We start from the raw sequence: 20,783 nt of genomic DNA on the forward strand, positions 1-20,783 counted from the left end.
CAATTCTGAATTTGCGTTTCGTGGCCAGGTCTGTTACATTACTGCCACTAGACTGGCTCAACAGCACGCCCGAAACACCAAAAAATCCAGAGATTTAACCACCGTATTCCCTTCGCCAAGGCAAAACAAAATTGCTCATTTTTGTCACTCTCTCATGCCCTTACATTTCCCATTTTCACATACAACGTCCCCTTGAAACACAAATGTCTCATCGACCGTTACTGCTCACCGCTCACATACAAGCAGCTCGAGTGCAGCTGATCACATATCAGCCGTGTGCGGCTCGTGTTCATGCCGTTTGCTGCTTCGCATCTTGTCATTGCGGTCAAGGCATCTCGTTTCTTATTCGATTTACTGGCGTCACTAAGTTGCTGGCTTGCCTGCCCATGAGTGACAGCAGCGGCGCTTATCGGTACGAGTACTGTGGTACTACACTACTGGCCATTAAGTTTGCTACACCAAGAAGAAATGCACGTGATAAACGGGTATTCATTGGACAAATATATTATACTAGAACTGACATTTTCACGCAATTTGGGTGCATAGATCCTGTGGAATCAGTACCCAGAACAACCACCTCTGGCCGAAATAACGGCCTTGATACGTCTGGGCATTGAGTCAAACAGAGCTTGGATGGCGTGTACAGGTGCAGCTGCCCGTGCAGCTGCCCATGCAGCTTCAACACGATACCACAGTTCATCAAGAGTAGTGACTGGCGTATTGTGACGAGCCACTTGGGGGCTTAACTTCTGAGGTCATCAGTCCCCTAGAACTTAGAACTACTTAAACCTAACTAACCTAAGGACATTACAAACATCCATGCCGGAGGCAGCATTCGAACCTGCGACCGTAGCGGTCGCGCGCTTCCAGACTGTAGCGCTCAGAACCACTCGGTCACACTGGCCGGCCCAAGAATTTAGAACCCAATATTGTTATGTTCATGAGAAGGACGAAGAACCGTCTTCTCACTCTGATAGGTTACTTCAAATCAAATGGTTCAAATGGCTCTGAGCACTATGGGACTTAACTTCTGAGGTCATCAGTCCCCTAGAACTTAGAACTACTTAAACCTAACTAACCTAAGGACATCACACACATCCATGCCCGAGGCAGGATTCGAACCTGCGACCGTAGCGGTCGCGCGGTTCCAGACTGTAGCGCCTAGAACCGCTCGGCCACTCTGGCCGGCCGATAGGTTACTGTTTGAGTCTAGAGTTACGGACCGCGTCAGGAGATTTCTACTGAAAAGTTATATACAGACCACATTTTTCAGTCAGAAAAAAATAAAAGCCTTTTCCTGTCGTGATTACTCTCACACTGCAGGAGTTTATGAGGTGACGTATGGCTGCGGCAAAACATTTATAGAAGGGAAGGACTGTAGAAGAACGAATTAAACAGCACGAACGTCACACGCGGTGAAGACAAAGTGTGAAATCTGCATTAGCGGACCAGAAGAACTGCGGGCAAAACAGTGATTTCGACAACGTGGGTGTGCTGACAAAGTATGCAACATTTACAGAAGGAAAGTCCGAGAAGAGATTCTGATTTCCAAAAAGGAATGTAACTTCAATAGAGAAGACGGATACTGGCTTCCGGCTTCGTGGTTTCCCGCCATAGGAGAAGTAAACACTCAACTACTGTGCGCGAGGAACACAAAGAACGAGCAGGAAGTCACCTCTGCAGCACGACAATAATATTTCGGTCAACACTTCCACTCTCTCTGTTCACCTTTTACGCTCTCTACCTAATGACGTTAACCGAATAATTGTAACCGGAAGAATTTTACCCAATAAAACCACTTCTTCGGTAAGAGCGACGAGAAAATCCGTTTTTATAAGTGAACGCTGACAGGGGACACCAGGTAATCAAGATGATCCCAGCGGGGATGTCGAAAAACTTAGAAGGTTTTAGACTTTTACCTTCAGTATTAACTTTGATATTTATTATGGAATACCTCAAATGGTTCAAATGACTCTAAGCACTATGGGACTTAACATCTGAGGTCATCAGTCCCCTAGACTTAGAACTAATTAAACCTAACTAACCTAAGGACATCACACACATCCATGCCCGAGGCAGGATTCGAACCTGCGACCGTAGCAGCCGCGTGGTTCCGGACTGAAGCTCCCAGAACCGCTTGGCCACAGGGGCCGGCTAAGGAATACTAACTGACAGGAAAATCACATCCTCACACTGTTGTTGTTCTTGTGGTCTTCAGTCCTGAGACTGGTTTGATGCAGCTCTCCATGCTACTCTATCCTGTGCAAGCTTCTTCATCTCCCACTACGTACTGCAGCCTACAACCTTCTGAATCTGCTTAGTGTATTCATCTCTTGGTCTCCCTCTACGATTTTTACCCTCCACGTTGCCCTCCAATACTAAATTGGTGATCCCTTGATGCCTCAGAACATGTCCTACCAATCGATCCCTTCTTCTAGTCAAGTTGTGCCACAAACTCCTCCCCAACCCTGTTCAATACCTCCTCATTAGTTATGAAATCTAACCCTCTAATCTTCAGCATTCTGCTGTAGCACCACATTTCGAAAGCTTCTATTCTCTTCTTGTCCAAACTATTTATCGTCCATGTTTCACTTCCATACATGGATACACCCCATACAAATACTTTCAGAAACGACTTCCTGACACTTAAATCTATACTCGATGTTAACAAATTTCTCTTCTTCAGAAACGCTTTACTTGCCATTGCCAGTCTGCGTTTTATATCCTCTCTACTTCGACCATCATCCGCTATTTTGCTCCCCAAATCGCAAAACTCCTTTACTACTTTAAGTGTCTTATTTCCTAATCTAATTCCCTCAGCATCATTCGACTTAATTCGACTACATTCCATTATCCTCGTTTTCCTTTTGTTGATGTTCATCTTATATCCTCCCTTTAAAAAAATTGTCCATTCCGTTCAACTGCTCTTCCAAGTCCTTTGCTGTCTCTGACAGAATCACAACGTCATCGGCGAACCTTAAAGTTTTTATTTCTTCTCACACTAAAGATTCTCAAAACTATCTGGATGGTTCTGAAACCCACATGATACAGTGGAATGATAAATAAAATTTAAACATTTTTGCTACGTTCAATCCGTAATTTATTTCTGAAGCAAATGAACAAACTTCACTCATCTGTGACAATCTATGCTAGAATAAATTACACTTCCTTTAATAACAGTTATAAGACTGACGTAGATTTTAGGTTTCGGGCTAGGATGCTATCAGACGTAACGTTACTTGTATCAGCGATAGTGTGGATCACACGTAAGTTGTGTCAATATTTCACAAAAAACCTTGCATGAAATCGACACTTGGCCACGCCCTTTTACAGTTCTAGTGAAAACAGTTTACTGGAGGTTACGACGGGAAGTGCTGTGTCGGTGTAGGCAAGTACTGCGTGAACATAGCTTTCGTCCATGCACCGCTCACAAATTTCCCTCCTTCCACTTAACAATTGTCATAGAGCGTAACACTTGCTCCTGCCGGGGTGGCCGAGTGGTTCTAGACGCTACAGTCTGGAACCACGCGACCGCTACGGTCGCAGGTTCGAATCCTGCCTCGGGCATGGATGTGTGTGATGTCCTTAGGTTAGTTAGGTTTAATTAGTTCTAAGTTCTAGGCGACTGATGACCTCAGAAGTTAAGTCCCATAGTGCTCAGAGCCATTTGAACCATTAATACTTGCACCGCATGTGTTTAAATACAGACTCAACATTCACTAGAAGTTCTAATTCTTTGCAAGTGAAGATACGTTAGCCTAGAATGCGAGCTGTTCCACTTCACTTCAGACAGCAGGCGCTACGGTCGCAGGTTCGAATCCTGCCTCGGGCATGGATGTGTGTTATGTCCTTAGGCTACTTAGGTTTAATAAGTTCTAAGTTCTAGGCAACTGATGACCTCAGAAGTTAAGTCGCATAGTGCTCAGAGCCATTCCAGACAGCAGGAAACCTTGCATTTTCTTTAGGGGGTGAATCTTTTGTCGTCTAAAGTATATGTTAAGTTAATATCTTTTGCATTCTCTTAGCTGTGACCAACAAGTAATTTCGAGTTTTTTAAGGGCCACGCGATTATGATACTCGTAGCTCAGAAACGTTACAAAGTAAAAGTATGAAATAAAAGTTTCAGAGTGAAGTATTATTCTATAGTCTTAGGTAATATTCACTCGATATCTTAGAACTTAAATTTAATGTAATTTTCATCATGTTTCATATTTTTCCTGCAAAACCATATTTTAAATAGAATAAAAATTACACTATATTGTCCAGCAATTTCTTTATAAACAATATTAGGTAACATTTTTATGATGGTTTTAACGAAGAGCGCTAGAAAATAAAAAAAAGTAAATTAAAACAGCCGCAGGTTCGAATCCTGCCTCGGGCATGGATGTGTGTGATGTCCTTAGGTTAGTTAGGTTTAAATAGTTGAAGTTCTAGGGGACTAATGACCTCAGAAGTTGAGTCCCATAGTGCTCAGAGCCATTTGAACAATTTTCAGCAAGGAAACGACTGGGATTTTTTTTTTTTTTTTTTTTTTTTGCTGTCAATGTTTCAAGGCAGCCCATCACAACCTAAGTATAGCACGAGCTTAAATATTTATAATTTGTTTCCATAATACAGAGAAGGATCTCCATAAAACTTAAAATCTGGAATCAATTTGTAATAAAATGAGGTTCAAGCCCATGTAAGGTTATTAATGAAACTTCCTGGCAGATTAAAACTGTGTGACCGACCGAGACTCGAACTCGGGACCTTTGCCTTTCGCGGGCAAGTGCTCTACCAACTGAGCTACCGAAGCACGACTCTCGCCCGGTACTCACAGCTTTACTTCTGCCAGTACCTCGTCTCCTACCTTCCAAACTTTACAGAAGCTCTCCTGCGAACCTTGCAGAACTAGCACTCCTGAAAGAAAGGATATTGCGGAGACATGGCTTAGCCACAGCCTGGGGGATGTTTCCAGAATGAGATTTTCACTCTGCAGCGGAGTGTGCGCTGATATGAAACTTCCTGGCAGATTAAAACTGTGTGCCCGACCGAAACTCGAACTCGGGACCTTTGCCTTTCGCGGGCAAGTGCTCTACCAACTGAGCTACCGAAGCACGACTCACGCCCGGTACTCACAGCTTTACTTCTGCCAGCACCTCGTCTCCTACCTTCCAAACTTTACAGAAGCTCTCCTGCGAACCTTGCAGAACTAGCACTCCTGAAAGAAAGGATATTGCGGAGACATGGCTTAGCCACAGCCTGGGGGATGTTTCCAGAATGAGATTTTCACTCTGCAGCGGAGTGTGCGCTGATATGAAACTTCCTGGCAGATTAAAACTGTGTGCCCGACCGAGACTCGAACTCGGGACCTCTGCCTTTCGCGGGCAAGTGCCCGCGGTTGGCAAAGGTCCCGAGTTCGAGTCTCGGTCGGGCACACAGTTTTAATCTGCCAGGAAGTTTCATATCAGCGCACACTCCGCTGCAGAGTGAAAATCTCATTCAAGGTTATTAATGTTTATGAAATTTTTGTTCATGCTTAATGGATGAATAAAGGTTTTTTTTAAATTGAATTAGTAATTGTTATGTTATTGTTGTATATCCCCATCAACAAGACAAAATTAGGTTCAAAATGAATCGTAGTTCGCTGAAAGCCGATATAACGTTCTTGATTTACAAGGTAGACAAATCGTCGCGTTCGGAAAATTATGCACATTTTAGCGAATTTTAACTCGAAAACTAGTAAAATTTTAAAAGAAAACCTTTTGAAAGTTGTATTCTTTTACAGTAACTGGCATTTGTTAAAATTATTTAGGATTAAAAAAAAAAACGAAGTCCATTTTCTCATCTTTCGTGCGGTTTTAAATGGAATACGCCGTCCACACATGGATGTGTACGGTCTGCCTCAGCTGGCGCGATCTCTTTGTGCCTTCTACGTCGCCTTTGGCGCGCTTTTGCCTCTCTAGCGTAGAGGCACTTCCTTCCGACTCTCCCTATTCTACCGTTACAATTCTACTGGCTCTGTGAATGGATCAGTAAATTATACACTCATTAAAAAAAGAAAAAAACTCCTTCAGTCAATCGTGATTTTATTTTAATGCACAATGCATTAACACACGGGTTTCCGTTCGTCCGCTTGAGGTGTCTCCTCTTCGAAACTCTCCATAAATAAGGAGGCTACCACTGGTGAGGGAGGGCTCCCCATAGACACACCGTAGGTCTGCTCGTAGCATTGGCCGTTGAAGACGAAGTAGGTGGATGTAAGTACGTGCCTGAACAGTTGTGTGCAAAGAAGGGTAGCTCGTTTCGTGTTATCGAGCAATACGGGTGAGAGTGTCACTGATATGATACGCGAGCTGGGGTGGTAGTCACTGAAACAAAGGCGGTCTTCTTTGCGGTGTGATCTATTTACGAAATTTCAATCACCAAGTTTCTCTTCTGAATGTTAAAATATTTTGTTGACACCCTTCTACGAAGGGAGAAACGATCATCATAATAAAATAAGAGAAATCAGAGCTCGAATGGAAAGATTTAGGTGTTCCTTTTTCCCATGCGCCATTCGAGAGTGAAATGATAGAGAAGTAGTATGAAAATGGTTCGATGAACCCTCTGACAGGCACGTAAGTGTGAATTGCAGAGTAACCATGTAGATGTAGATGTAGAAAAAGTCTCTTACTGATGAAGCTTGAACGTGGCAGGGAAGACAGAAAATCTGAAAAGGGGAACGCAAAGTTTCACTCTAGATATAGCAGGGATCAGTAAAGTGAAGTGGAATCAAGACAAGGACTTCTAGTCAGATGAGTATAGAGTAATGTCAACAGCAGCAGAAAATGCTATAACGGGAGTAGGAGTCGTTATGAATAGGACGGTAGGGCAGAAAGAGTTACGGTCAACAGTTCAGTGATAGGGATATTCTTATCCGAATCGACAGTAAACCAACACCGACAACGATAGTTCAGGGATACATGCCGACGATGAAGACGAAGATATAGAGAAAGTATATGAGGATATTGAAAGGGTAACATAGTACGTAAAGGGAGGTAAAATCTAATAGTCATGGGAGACTGGGATGCAGTTGTAGGGGAAGGAGTAGAAGAAAGGGTTATAGAAAATATGGGCTTGGGACAAGGAATGAGAGAGGAGAAAGACTAACTGTGTTTTGCAATAAATTTCAGCTAGTTATAGCGAGTACTCTGTTCAAGAATCACAAGGAGAGGAGCAATGCTTGAAAAAGGCCAGGTGATTCGGGAAGATTTCAGTTACATTACATCATGGTCAGACAGAGATTCCAACAACAGATGCTGGATTGTAAGGCGTACCCAGGAGCAGGTACAGACTCAGATCACAGTATTAGGGATGAAGAGTAGACTGAAATTTAAGACATTAGACAGGAAGAATCAATACGCAAAGAAGTGGGATACGGAAGTACTAAGGAATGACGAGATATGCTTGAAGTTCGCTAAGGTAATGATATACACTCCTGGAAATTGAAATAAGAACACCGTGAATTCATTGTCCCAGGAAGGGGAAACTTTATTGACACATTCCTGGGGTCAAATACATCACATGATCACACTGACAGAACCACAGGCACATAGACACAGGCAAAAGAGCATGCACAATGTCGGCACTAGTACAGTGTATATCCACCTTTCGCAGCAATGCAGGCTGCTATTCTCCCATGGAGACGATCGTAGAGATGCTGGATGTAGTCCTGTGGAACGGCTTGCCATGCCATTTCCACCTGGCGCCTCAGTTGGACCAGCGTTCGTGCTGGACGTGCAGACCGCGTGAGACGACGCTTCATCCAGTCCCAAACATGCTCAATGGGGGACAGATCCGGAGATCTTGCTGGCCAGGGTAGTTGACTTACACCTTCTAGAGCACGTTGGCTGGCACGGGATACATGCGGACGTGCATTGTCCTGTTGGAACAGCAAGTTCCCTTGCCGGTCTAGGAATGGTAGAACGATGGGTTCGATGACGGTTTGGATGTACCGTGCACTATTCAGTGTCCCCTCGACGATCACCAGTGGTGTACGGCCAGTGTAGGAGATCGCTCCCCACACCATGATGCCGGGTGTTGGTCCTGTGTGCCTCGGTCGTATGCAGTCCTGATTGTGGCGCTCACCTGCACGGCGCCAAACACGCATACGACCATCATTGGCACCAAGGCAGAAGCGACTCTCATCGCTGAAGACGACACGTCTCCATTCGTCCCTCCATTCACGCCTGTCGCGACACCACTGGAGACGGGCTGCACGATGTTGGGGCGTGAGCGGAAGACGGCCTAACGGTGTGCGGGACCGTAGCCCAGCTTCATGGAGACGGTTGCGAATGGTCCTCGCCGATACCCCAGGAGCAACAGTGTCCCTAATTTGCTGGGAAGTGGCGGTGCGGTCCCCTACGGCACTGCGTAGGATCCTACGGTCTTGGCGTACATCCGTGCGTCGCTGCGGTCCGGTCCCAGGTCAACGGGCACGTGCACCTTCCGCCGACCACTGGCGACAACATCGATGTACTGTGGAGACCTCACGCCCCACGTGTTGAGCAATTCGGCGGTACGTCCACCCGGCCTCCCGCATGCCCACTATACGCCCTCGCTCAAAGTCCGTCAACTGCACATACGGTTCACGTCCACGCTGTCGCGGCATGCTACCAGTGTTAAAGACTGCGATGGAGCTCCGTATGCCACGGCAAACTGGCTGACACTGACGGCGGCGGTGCACAAATGCTGCGCAGCTAGCGCCATTCGACGGCCAACACCGCGGTTTCTGGTGTGTCCGCTGTGCCGTGCGTGTGATCATTGCTTGTACAGCCCTCTCGCAGTGTCCGGAGCAAGTATGGTGGGTCTGACACACCGGTGTCAATGTGTTCTTTTTTCCATTTCCAGGAGTGTAGATACAGTACAATCGAAGTCGGATGGACGTCTCTAAAAAGGGCAATCACGGAAGTTGGAAAGAAAAACACAGATAGAAAAAAGGTAACTGTGAAGAAACCAAGGCTAACAGAAGAAATACTTCAGTTGATCGATGAAAGAAAGAAGTACAAAAATGTTAAGGGAAATTCAGGAATAGAGAAATACAAGTCGCTGAAGAATGAAATTAATAGTATGTACAGGGAAGCTGAGAGGAAATGGCTGAATGAAAAATGTGAGGAAATTGAAAAAGAAATGACTGTCGGAAGGACTGACTCAGCGCATAGAAAAGTCAAATTACCTTAGGTGAAAGTAAAAGCAAGGGTGGTAAGATAGTGCAACGAGAATTCGACTGTTAAACGCAGAGGAGTGAGCAGATGGATAGAAAGAGCACATTGAAGGCCTCCATGAGGGGGAAGATTTGTCTGATGTGATAAAAGAAGAAACAGGAGTCGATTTAGAACAGATAGGAGATCCAGTACAAGAATCAAGTTTTAAAACAGCTTTGGAACTCTTTAAGATCAAATAAGGCAGGAGCTATCGATAACATTCCATTAGAATTTCTAAAATCATTGGGGAAAGTGTCAACAAAACGAGTATTCAAATTGGTGTGTAGAATGTATGAGTCTGCGACATACCATCTGACTTTCGGAAAAATATCATCCACACAATTCCGAAGACTACAAGACCGCACAAGTGCGAACATTATCGTACAATCAGCTTAACAGCTCGTGCGTCCAAGCTGCCGATGATAATAATATACAGAAGATACGGAAAGAAAATTGAGGTTGTGTTGCATGACGATCAGTTTGGCTTTAGGAAACATAAAGACACCTGAGAGGCAATTCCGACGTTGCGGTTGACAGTGGTAGCAAGACTAAAGAAAAATCAAGACACGTTTACAGGATATGTCGACGTGGAAAAAACTTTCGACTGTCTAAAATGGTGCAAGGTGTTCGAAATGCTGGGAAAAATAGGGGTAAGCTAATGGGAGAGACGGGTAATACACAACTTGTACAAGAGCCAAGAGGGACTAATAACAGTGGGCGACCAAGGATGAAGTGATCGGATTAAGAAGGCTGTAAGGCAGGGACGTAGTCTTTCCCCCCTGCTCTTCAATCTCTACATCGAGGAAGCAATGATGGAAGTAAAAGAAAGGTTCAGGAGTGAAATAAAAATTCAAATTTAAAGGATACCAACGATACGACTCGCTGACGACGTTGGTACCCTGAGTGAAACTGAAGAAGAATTACAGGATCTGCTGAATAGAATGAACAGTCTAATGAGTACAGAATATGGATTGAGAGTAAATCGAAGCAGAAGTGGCAGAAATGAGAAAAGTGGGAAACATGACATCAGGATTGATGGCCACGAAATAGATGGAGTTAAGGAATTACGCTAGCTAGTCAGCAAAATAACGGAGCAAGAACATCGAAAGCAGACTAGCACTGACAAACAGGGCATTCCTGGCCAAAAGAAGTTTACTAGTATCAAACATAGGCCTTAATTTGAGAAAGAAATTTCTGAGACTGTGCGTTTGGAGCCCAGCGTTGTGCAGTAGTGAAACATGGACTGTGGGAAAACCGGAACAGAAGAGATTCGTAGCATTTGAGATGTGGTGCTACAGACGAATGTAGAAAATTAGGTGGACTGATAACGTAAGGAATGAGGAGGTTCTGCGCAAAATGGGAAAGGAATTTATGGAAACACTGACAAGAAGGAATTTATGGAAACACTGACAAGAAGAAGGGACAGGACAATAGGACATCTGTTAAGACATCAGGAATGACTTCCACTGTAGTAGAGGGAGCTGTAGAGGACAAAAACAGTAGACAGAGATTGAAGTAAATCCTGAAAATAATTGCGGACGTAGGTTCCAAGTGCTGCTCTTTTTATTTCCAACACAATTTTCTTTACTAGTTACAATTGATATAATCGGAAAAATACATGTAATCGGATGAACTTTTATTAAATTTACAGTGTTATTTGGCAGTATACAAATTTTTATTATCACAAATAATATAATATTCATAACTATCGGCTAGTAAAAGACCAAACGCATAAAGTGATACTGAAAATATGTGCTTGTCCGTGTCTTCAAAACTGTATTTAATCGAAAATTGCCTCTTGAAGACGCTATTAAAATACACTGGATACTGCATGATCAATTATCAGCGCCGATATTTGAGGAAATGCTACGTTATGCATGGTTTTCTTCCAAATTCTTGGCTGAAAGAGAGGTTTTTGAAAATTTTAACGAGGTTTGTTTTTCCACGTAAAATCTCAAAAGACCTTGCGTACGCGGAAACAGCATTTATTCAATGCAGCTGGTGCCGTTTAACTTTATGTTTTCCATGTTTTTACGAAAAATACCATTCTGCCATTGTACTCGTAATGTCGAAAGCGACGATTAATTGTACATCTTTCGAAAGCCGTCTGTGCTGGTCAAATCTTGGAGGTAACAAGTAGTTTCGGGCTCCTTCCAGATATAAGTGATTTCTCAAATCACGGACAAGCAGACATTTTCAGTATCACTTTATGCGTTTGGTCGTTTACTAGTCGATAGTTATGAATATTATATTATTTGTCACAATAAAAATTTGTAGACTGCCAAATAACATTGCAAATTTAATAAATGTTCATCCGATTACAAGCATTTTTCCCATTATATCAATTGTAATGTAAATAGTAAAGAAAACGACTGTGTTAGAAATAAAGTGACGAACGGGACTCGATCCAGCGATCAGGGGCTTGAACGCTACCCACTCGGCTGCCGCCGCTTCATGGTAAAAACGGCCACGCACAGATATATACTTAACGACCGAAATTATCTTGCTATTTTCTCAATAACGCTTGAGAAGTATGCGCTACTGCTTACACATTTTGTTGCCCTAATGGAGTACTACGAGTGTGAGAAGTTTGAAGTAAATCCGCGTTCCAAACGTCGTGGCCTCCCCTTGTGAGATGAAGAGGTTGGCACAAGAGATGAGTTCGTGGTGGGTCGCATCAAATGAGTGAGAAGACTGATGACAAAAAAACAAACAAAAAATCAGTGATATATGTAAATACTGCAATCAAAATGTGCCGCGAACACAGATAGTAGTGAAGAAGTAATAAAATAAAGTATTATGGTTTAGGCTCCAGTTTTCCTGAATGAACAACGAAAATTAAGTAAGCGACGAACATCTTTCATCTTTTTGTGGGGGATGTCAGCGAGGAAAAGTTTCGTAAAGGTTTGAAATCACGTGTAAAGTCTGCAAAAAGTCACTAGTGCTCTCATTCACAGATGCTGGATGAATGAAGTATGGCTACTTCCGCTTCATGAGGTACACTTCTTTTCTCCCGCACCCAAAACCCTTTGGTTTTTAGAAATATATAAGACAGCCTGTTTTAATTCAAGGTACAAGCAACCCTCATTGCAAATTTTATCTATACACTTGCAGCCGTTTCAGCGTGAAGGGGTAACAGACATACTACAACGCACAAAAACTTTCATTTTTATAATATATGTAAGATATAGAGTGACAATTATTGAACTATGTGAAAAAAAACCTAAATTAGTTACTAACTACGGCGTACATACACTTTATTCAACATGTAAACGTCACTACCCCTTTTCGGATGTAGGCTGTGACATGTTGGATATGCGTGCCATCATTGGCGATTATGTGACGCAGACGAATAGCGAAATTCTACACTAGCCGGTGAAGTGTCGGAACATGGACGCTGTCGATGACCTCCTGAATGCCTGTTTTCAGCTCAGCATTGGTTTTGGGGTTATTGCTGTACGCATTGTCTTTAATATAGCCTCACAAAGATTAGTCGCATTTCTTCAGATCCAGATATGGCGGCCAATCGAGACCCATTCCAGTGGCCTCTGGGTGCCCCAGAACACGAATGCGGTCCTCAAACTGCTCCTCCAGGGCATCAAACACTCTCCTGCTTCTATGGCGGTCGAGTTCCGCCTTTCATCAAGCACATATTGTCAAAATCAGGATGACTTTGGAAAATGGGGATGAAACCATTTTCCACAACCTTCATGTACCGTTCGGTAGTTACCGTGCCATCAAGGTAAATATCGCACCGATTATTCCGTGATTGGATAATGCAAACCAGACAGTCACCCGTTGAGCGTGAAGAGACTTCTCGGTCGCGAAATGCGGATTTTCAGTCCCCCAAATGCGCCAGTTTTGCTTGTTGACGAGCCCTCCAAATGAAGGTGGGCTTCGTCGCTAAACCAAACTATGCCAGCGCATACTATTTCCCAGAGTGCAGCGTGGCCAGCAGTTTCAACATCCTAACACAAACCGTAATGACGATTTTATTGCACGTATTTTAATAATATTGTCTCCCTGTATAAGATAACAGGTTAGCGTCAATCACAGGGATGAACAAATTTATTGTTACAATTAGCGGAGTTACCTACAACCTCTCTCAGTTGGGGAATCAGTGTTAAAGAAGGTCAAGCCTCGCAATTCTTATGTCGGAAATTAAACCTTCACTTCTGGGTATCACCCGTTTATCCCTTAGTGGCTTTCTCTGTCGTCCTAAAAACGTGTGGCTGATGTACGCGTAAAACGAAGGAATATCTTTCTGAAACGACTGTGTGCTTGCAGGTTGTTACTGTGACAGGAAAAAAGAATAAGCACGGAAGTCGTCGTTCTTCCTGTGGTTTTCCCACCCTGCGGAAAGACTTCCGCTACGAGAATCCTTATAGTGGGCCCGCGGTGCCTGCGATGCCCACTGCGTGTGATTCCCTCTCGGTTTCAACAACAACTAACAATGCATCCATTGGGGGTAGCTGCTCCGTTGCTGGTTTTGCTGGCGGCGAACGGCACTACGGTGCTCGACTGTGTCTGCTTTAAGATCTACACCTCCAACTTCCAGGGCTACGGTGCAGACTGGATATATAACGCCTACTGTGCAGGATCCAGTGAGTACTTTCTCGTATAGCACTGATTCACACTACTTTAATCACCGTCCAGTTTTGAAGTACTGAGACTAGGCTTTGCTCGCATATATCGTTATCAAACAAGATAAAACATTCACAGTCTGACAGCAAATGACTGTGACACTCACCACACATCAATCGACTTTGTCCAGCCTTTCGCGTGTGACCAGATGGTTCGAAGTGCAGTTTGGAAGGCTGAAAATAATCATAGCTGTTGATATACTTTCCGGGATGTGAGGTCGTGGTCCAAGAACTTTTCTGCTCCTTACGTTTCGTCCAGGACTGCGCTGGACTTCCTCAAAGGCGCTGCTCCGCTGACTGAGTCGGCAAGACTCATGGAAAGACATGAGGAAAGTTTCCAACCGATTTCTCATACACAAACAGCAGTTGATCGGCGTTGCCTGGTGAAACGTTGTTGTGATGCCTCGTGTAAGGAGGAGAAATGTGTACCATCACGTTACCGACTTTGATAAAGGTCGGATTGTAGCCTATCGCGATTGCGGCTTATTATACCGCGCCATTGCTGCTCGCGTTGGTCGAGATCTAATGACTGTTACCAAAATATGGAATCGGTGGGTTCAGGAGGGTAACACGGAACGCCGTACTGGATCCCAACGGCCTCGTATCACTAGCAGCCGAGATGACACGCATCCGCATTGCTGTAACGGATCGTGCAGCCACGTCTCGATCCCTGAGTCAACAGACGGGGACGTTTGCAAGACAACAACCATCTGCACGAACAGTTCGACGACGTTTGAAGCAGCATGGACTATCAGCTCGGAGACCATGGCTGCGGTTACCCTTGACGCTGCATCACAGGCAGGAGCGCCTGCGATGGTGTACTCAACGACGAACCTGGGTGCACGAATGACAAAACGTCATTTATTCGGATGAATCCAGGTTCTGTTTACAGCATCATGATAGTCGCACCCGTGTTTGGCGACATCGCGGTGAACGCACATTGGAAGCGTGTATTCGTCATCGCCATACTGGCGTATTATCCGGCGTGATGGTATGGGGTGCCATTGGTTACACGTCTCGGTCACCTCTTGTACGCATTGACGACACTTTGGACAGTGGACGTTACATTTCAGATGTGTTACGACCCGTGGCTCTACCCTTCATTCGATCCCTGCGAAATCCTACATTTCAGCAGGACAATGCACGACCGCATGTTGCAGGTCCTGTACGGGCCTTTCTGGATACAGAAAACGTTTGACTGCTGCCCTGGCCAGCACATTCTCCAGATCTCTCACCAATTGAAAACGGTTGGTCAATGGTGGCCGTGCCGTGCCATTGGTTACACGTCTCGGTCACCTCTTGTACGCATTGACGACACTTTGGACAGTGGACGTTACATTTCAGATGTGTTACGACCCGTGGCTCTACCTTTCATTCGATCCCTGCGAAATCCTACATTTCAGCAGGACAATGCACGACCGCATGTTGCAGGTCCTGTACGGGCCTTTCTGGATACAGAAAACGTTTGACTGCTGCCCTGGCCAGCACATTCTCCAGATCTCTCACCAATTGAAAACGGTTGGTCAATGGTGGCCGTGCAACTGGCTCGTCACAATACGCCAGTCACTACTCTTGATGAACTGTGGTATCGTGTTGAAGCTGCATGGGTAGCTGTACCTGTGCACGGCATCCAATCTCTGCTTGACTCAATGCCTAGTCGTATCAAGGCCGTTATTACGGCCAGAGGTGGTTGTTCTGGGTACTGATTTCTCAGGATCTATGCACCCAAATTTCGTGAAAATATAATGACATGTCAGTTCTAGTATAATATATTTGTCCAATGAATACCCGTTTATCAACTGCATTTCTTCTTGGTGTAGCAATTTTAATGGCCAGTAGTGTACTGTCATACTTAGTCCTGTTACATACAAGTTAAGTTTCCAAATCACTGTATGCAACTTCAATATAGATGACTTTTGCAATACAGATGGTCAACGTTATCCCATTCAGTGAATGATTAGTTTAAGAGTAGCAGTTAAGAAAGGCACGTAGCTAAAGTGTCACACTAACTTTCGTGCCTTGTCACTGCATATCCATTCCTGATACTTCGACGCTTAAGACTTAGAAATTCACCACGACATTTAGTGACGTTCAATACTATGGTTTAATTAATATTCCTTACGGTATATATAGTTCTCGTTCCAACATAACTGACAATATGGTAGACAAATATACCAACGGTGCTGGCACACATTGCCTTTTCTTTCTACCCATATGCATTAAAACTTATGCCCGCCTTTAATTCAAGCTGGCCGATCCTATTTCATGAGATCTTGACGCCAATTTAAGCTAACTTTAATATTTATGAACTACAGTTTAAAGTATTCTTCCCTAGGCAGATAACTTTGACCTTGTTGCTCTAAAGAATCTTTTTTATGAGAACTACAGCGTTGCCCGCTTAGTCACGCTTACCCTTTGAGATATTATTCCTATCAAAGGTTAGTTTGCAGACAATATCCTGTAAGTGCTTGACCTATGTCGGTCAACAGCACGTAAGCGTGATGATGGGGCCGTTGTGGGCCCAGTCACACCCTACTTTAAATACTAGGTTCTGATTTATGCTATTAACATACGTGAGACATTTACACTTTGCTCGCTATTAGACCATATCCGTAATTTACGTTCCCGTTCAATAGGGAAGAATACAGCTTATGTTCATATTATTAGCTTGACCTTTATCGGTCAATAGTACATAAGTGTGTTGGCAGTTGCGTTGTACGTTCTGACACACCCTATGAAACTTCCTGGCAGATTAAAACTGTGTGCCGGACCGAGACTCGAACTCGGGACCTTTGCCTTTCGCGGGCAAGTGGTCTCCTGCGCAGGAGAGCTTCTGTAAAGTTTGGAAGGTAGGAGACGAGGTACTGGCAGAAGTGAAGCTGTGAAGCGGGTGCGTGAGGCGAGCTTGGGTAGCTCAGTTGGTAGAGCACTTCCGCGAAAGCCAAAGGTCCCGGGTTCGAGTCTCGGTCCGGCACACAGTTTTAATCTGCCAGGAAGTTTCATACCAGCGCACACTGCGCTGCAGAGTGAAAAGCTCATTCTGACACACCCTACTTTAAATATTAGGTCCTTATTTCTTGGTAGTCTATGTGAGAATTCCAGGACGCTCACAATAATCTTCATCCTAAATAGTTAATAGCCTTGTAGGCAACATCCTAAATAGGTAATATCTGATACACTAGAGTGTGTATTTCGACAATTAGCGTGGCATAACCTATTTGAATACATAGGGTCTTGAACCCACTGCTAACTAATAATCAATCTTTTCCCTTAAGAGTTTTGTTCCACGTCACCCTTGTGACTACATACAGTGGACGGTCGTACATATTATATTTATAGTTAGTGTATGTTTGGTTAAGTTATTACAGATTTCCTAAACACAACGTTGACCACTTGTGTATAAAGCCATAAATGATGCCCTAAGCTTTACACACCCAGTCAGCCATAAATGCGTAGTAATGTAGTGCCATAATATAACAAGCTTAGTCAAATTTCGCGTTAACAAAGTGACGTATTACTCCATGTATAATGGAAATTATTTTATTTGCACCTTCTCCTAACCCCGAGAAGTTCTCGCGTTACTGACATATAACCTTGTTCATCCCCCGCTTGAGATCGTGCGGAACCATACCAACGTAGAGGTGATCATATGTGGTTTTTAATCTAACAAGCTGAACATAACGTCTAAGTAAATTTCGTATCAGTTAATAAGGTCTCGGTTTACAGTTAACGCTCATCAGGATTCTATCTACTTAGTGCCTTGTTCCCTCACAAATTTCAACGTATACATCTACTTCTACGTGATTACTGTGCTATTGACAATAAAGTGCCTGCCAGAGGGTTCAGTGAACCACCTTCAAGCTGTCTCTCTACCGTTCCACTCTCCTACGGCACGCGGGAAAAACGAGCACTAAAATGTTTCTGTGCGAGCCCTTATTTCTCGTATTTTATCGTGTTGATCATTTCTCCCTATGCAGGTGGGTGGCAACGGAATGTTTTCGCAATCGGAGGAGAAAACTGGTGATTCAAATTTCATGAGAAGATCCCGTCGCAACGAAAAACACCCTAGTTTTAATGATTGCCACTCCAAATCACGTATTATGTCTATGGCACTATCTCCCCTATTTCACGATAATACAAAACGAGCTGCCCTTCTTTGTACTTTTTCGATGTCATCAGTCAGTCCCACCTGATGCAGATCCCACACCGCACAGCAGTACTCCAGAATAGGGCGGACAAGCGTGGTGTAAGCAGTCTCTTTAGTAGACCTGTTGCACCTTCTAAGTGTTCTGCCAATGAATCGCAGTCTTTGGTTTGCTCTACCCATAATATTATCTATGTGATCGTTCCAATTTAGGTATTTGTAATTGTAATCCCAAAGTATTTAGCTGAATTTACAGCGTTCAGATTTGTGTGACTTATCCCGTAATCGAAATTTAGCTGATTTGTTCTAGTACTCATGTGAATAACTTCACACTTTTCTTTATTCAGGGTCGATTGCCACTTTTCGCCCCATACAAATATTTTATCTAAATCATTTTGCAAGTTATTTTGATCATCTCATGACTTTACAAGACGGTAAATGACAGCATCATCGGGAAACAATCTGAGACGGCTACTCAGATTGTCTCCTATGTCGTTAATAGAGATCAGGAACAATAGATCGCCTGTAACACTTCCCTTGGGGAACGCCGGATATCACTTCTGTTTTACTCGATGACTTTCCTTCTATGACTACGAACTGTGAGCTTTCTGACAGGAAATCACGAATCCAGTCGCACAACTGGGGCGATATTCCATAGATAGTTACGTTACAAGACGCTTGTGAGGAACAGTGTCGAAAACCTTCTGGAAATCTAACAATGTGGAATCAATTTGATAGCCCGTGTCGATAGCACGCATCAGTTCATGATTATAAAGAGCTAGTTGTGTTTCGCAAGAATGGTATTTTCTGAATCAGTGCCGACTATGTGTCCATAAATCGTTTTCTTCGATGTACTTTATGATGTTCAAATACAGTATACATTCCAAAACGCTACTGCAAATCGACATTACTGATATGGGCCTGTAATTCAGTTTATTACTCCTCCTTCCCTTTTTGGGTATTGGTGTGACTTGAGCAACTTTTCAGTCTTTAGGTACGGACCTGTCTGTGAGCGAGCGGCTGTATATAATTGCTAAATACGGAGCTATTATATGAGCATACTCTGAGAGGAACCTGACTGGTATACAATCTGGACCGAAGGCCTTTTCTTTATTAAGTGATTTAAGCTGCTTTGTTACACCGAGGATATCTACTTCTATGCTTCTCATCTTGGAAGTTGTTCTTGATTGGAATTAAGGAATATTTAGTTCGTCTTCTTCGGTGAAGTAGTTTCTGGAAACCGTTTTTAATAACTCTGCTTTAGTGGCACTGTTATCAGTGACTTCGCCGTTGTTATCGCGCAGTGAAGGTATTGATTGCGTCTTGCCACCGGTGTGGTTTATGGTTTAAGGTTATAGGTAATTTCTCAGTACATAACATAAAGACAGCCAATGGCAGGCACCTTTGACTTTCCGTGATCCGCCATCTTGCTCGGCACATATCCGCGTGCCACAGTCAGTTCCAACGTAGCGTCCACGGCTAATCGACTGCTTTCCACGAAGGGGCTGTTCCTCAGCTAAGTAACGTAGGTTGACATGGTATCACGGTACTTAAGCTTTTTATGTTTGACCGTGTCTTATTCTGGCATGTATTAGTTTATTTTATGCTTCTGAAGAAGGCTAGGTTAACTGAAACCTGGGTAAAGACCAGTAACATTTCGCAACTGAGGCGGATTTTTGAAATATTAATTTATCACAGTTGCTGACTGGGCTGAAACATGTTAAAAATTCCTAGGTGTCTGTCACCATCGCAAAGATGTCGTGCAAATCTGTCTGATCCCGCGTGTGCGGCCCGCCCGCAATACTGAAACGTGCGAACACTTTCATTCGACGCGTCACACGCACCTCGCTGCTCAACTGTCCGTTTCTTTTGTTAGTGCTGGCACACTCATCTACCTGTAGGGGTACACAGATGTGTGTGCCCACTGGGACCATAAAGATCAACGAAGGACCATCTGTGCGGAACTGTTTGCTTGCTACAGGGCTGATAGTACCATTTCTTATCGAACATCGTCACGGGCGATAAAATGTAGGTTCATCACTTCGCACCGGAAACGGAACTGCAAGCCATGGTGTGGCGTCATATCACATCTCCTCCGTACAAAAAGCTTAAAACCGCAGCCACAGACGATAGAATCATGGTCTTCTGGGCCTCTGAAGGAGTTATTCTCTTTGATACTCTCCCTCATGGTTGCGGGCTTTCAAAGAAATTAATGGTGGCCTTCAGCATAGAGTTGAAATATTAAAATTATAATGAAATGAACACCCTGAGCGTTGACAACCGTCAACAGGGACAGATGAAAATGTGTGATCCGACCGGGACTCGCACCCGGGATCTCCTGCTTACATGGCAGATGCTCTATCCATCTTTTTTTGTCTTTAACCACTTTTCTTTAACCACTTTTTTCCATTTTTTGTTTTTTTCTCTATCCACTTTTTTTATATCCATCCTTTTTTCCAACAATCCAATTTTTATTAACCACTTTTATTTTCTTTTTATTTTATATTTATTTTTATATATTTTTTTGTATTTTTAGGGTGGTCAGGGCGTGGTACACGCCGCACCAGCAGTGGGGTCTCTTCACGGCACTGCCAGTGCGTCGAGGTCCAAACCCCTTCCACACCATTTTCATGTTCCCTGTTGGGACATAGCACTGTGCAGAAATCTTAACACAATATTCCCATTCTCCGATGTAAGAAAGACGAAGGAACCTCTTCTCTGAGTAGAAACTGAACACTGATAAAAACTTAACAATTCTTCTCGAATCACACA

The 20,783-nt window shown here is 43.8% G+C and overlaps 1 protein-coding gene across 1 annotated transcript in view; it reads left to right on the forward strand.

Annotated features, from left to right (window-relative positions):
* Positions 1 to 13,652: 13,652 nt before the first annotated feature.
* LOC126210220 (uncharacterized) overlaps positions 13,653 to 20,783 on the forward strand; it is a 107,011-nt gene continuing 99,880 nt past the window's right edge. The window contains exon 1 of the mRNA XM_049939401.1: positions 13,653 to 13,828. Within this exon, the coding sequence (XP_049795358.1) occupies positions 13,678 to 13,828 (151 nt within the window). The 5' untranslated portion in view covers positions 13,653 to 13,677. The remainder of the gene's footprint in view (positions 13,829 to 20,783) is intronic.

The sequence above is a fragment of the Schistocerca nitens genome, chromosome 10 (assembly GCF_023898315.1).
Source record: "Schistocerca nitens isolate TAMUIC-IGC-003100 chromosome 10, iqSchNite1.1, whole genome shotgun sequence".
In the NCBI taxonomy this organism is placed as follows: Eukaryota; Metazoa; Arthropoda; class Insecta; order Orthoptera; family Acrididae; genus Schistocerca; species Schistocerca nitens.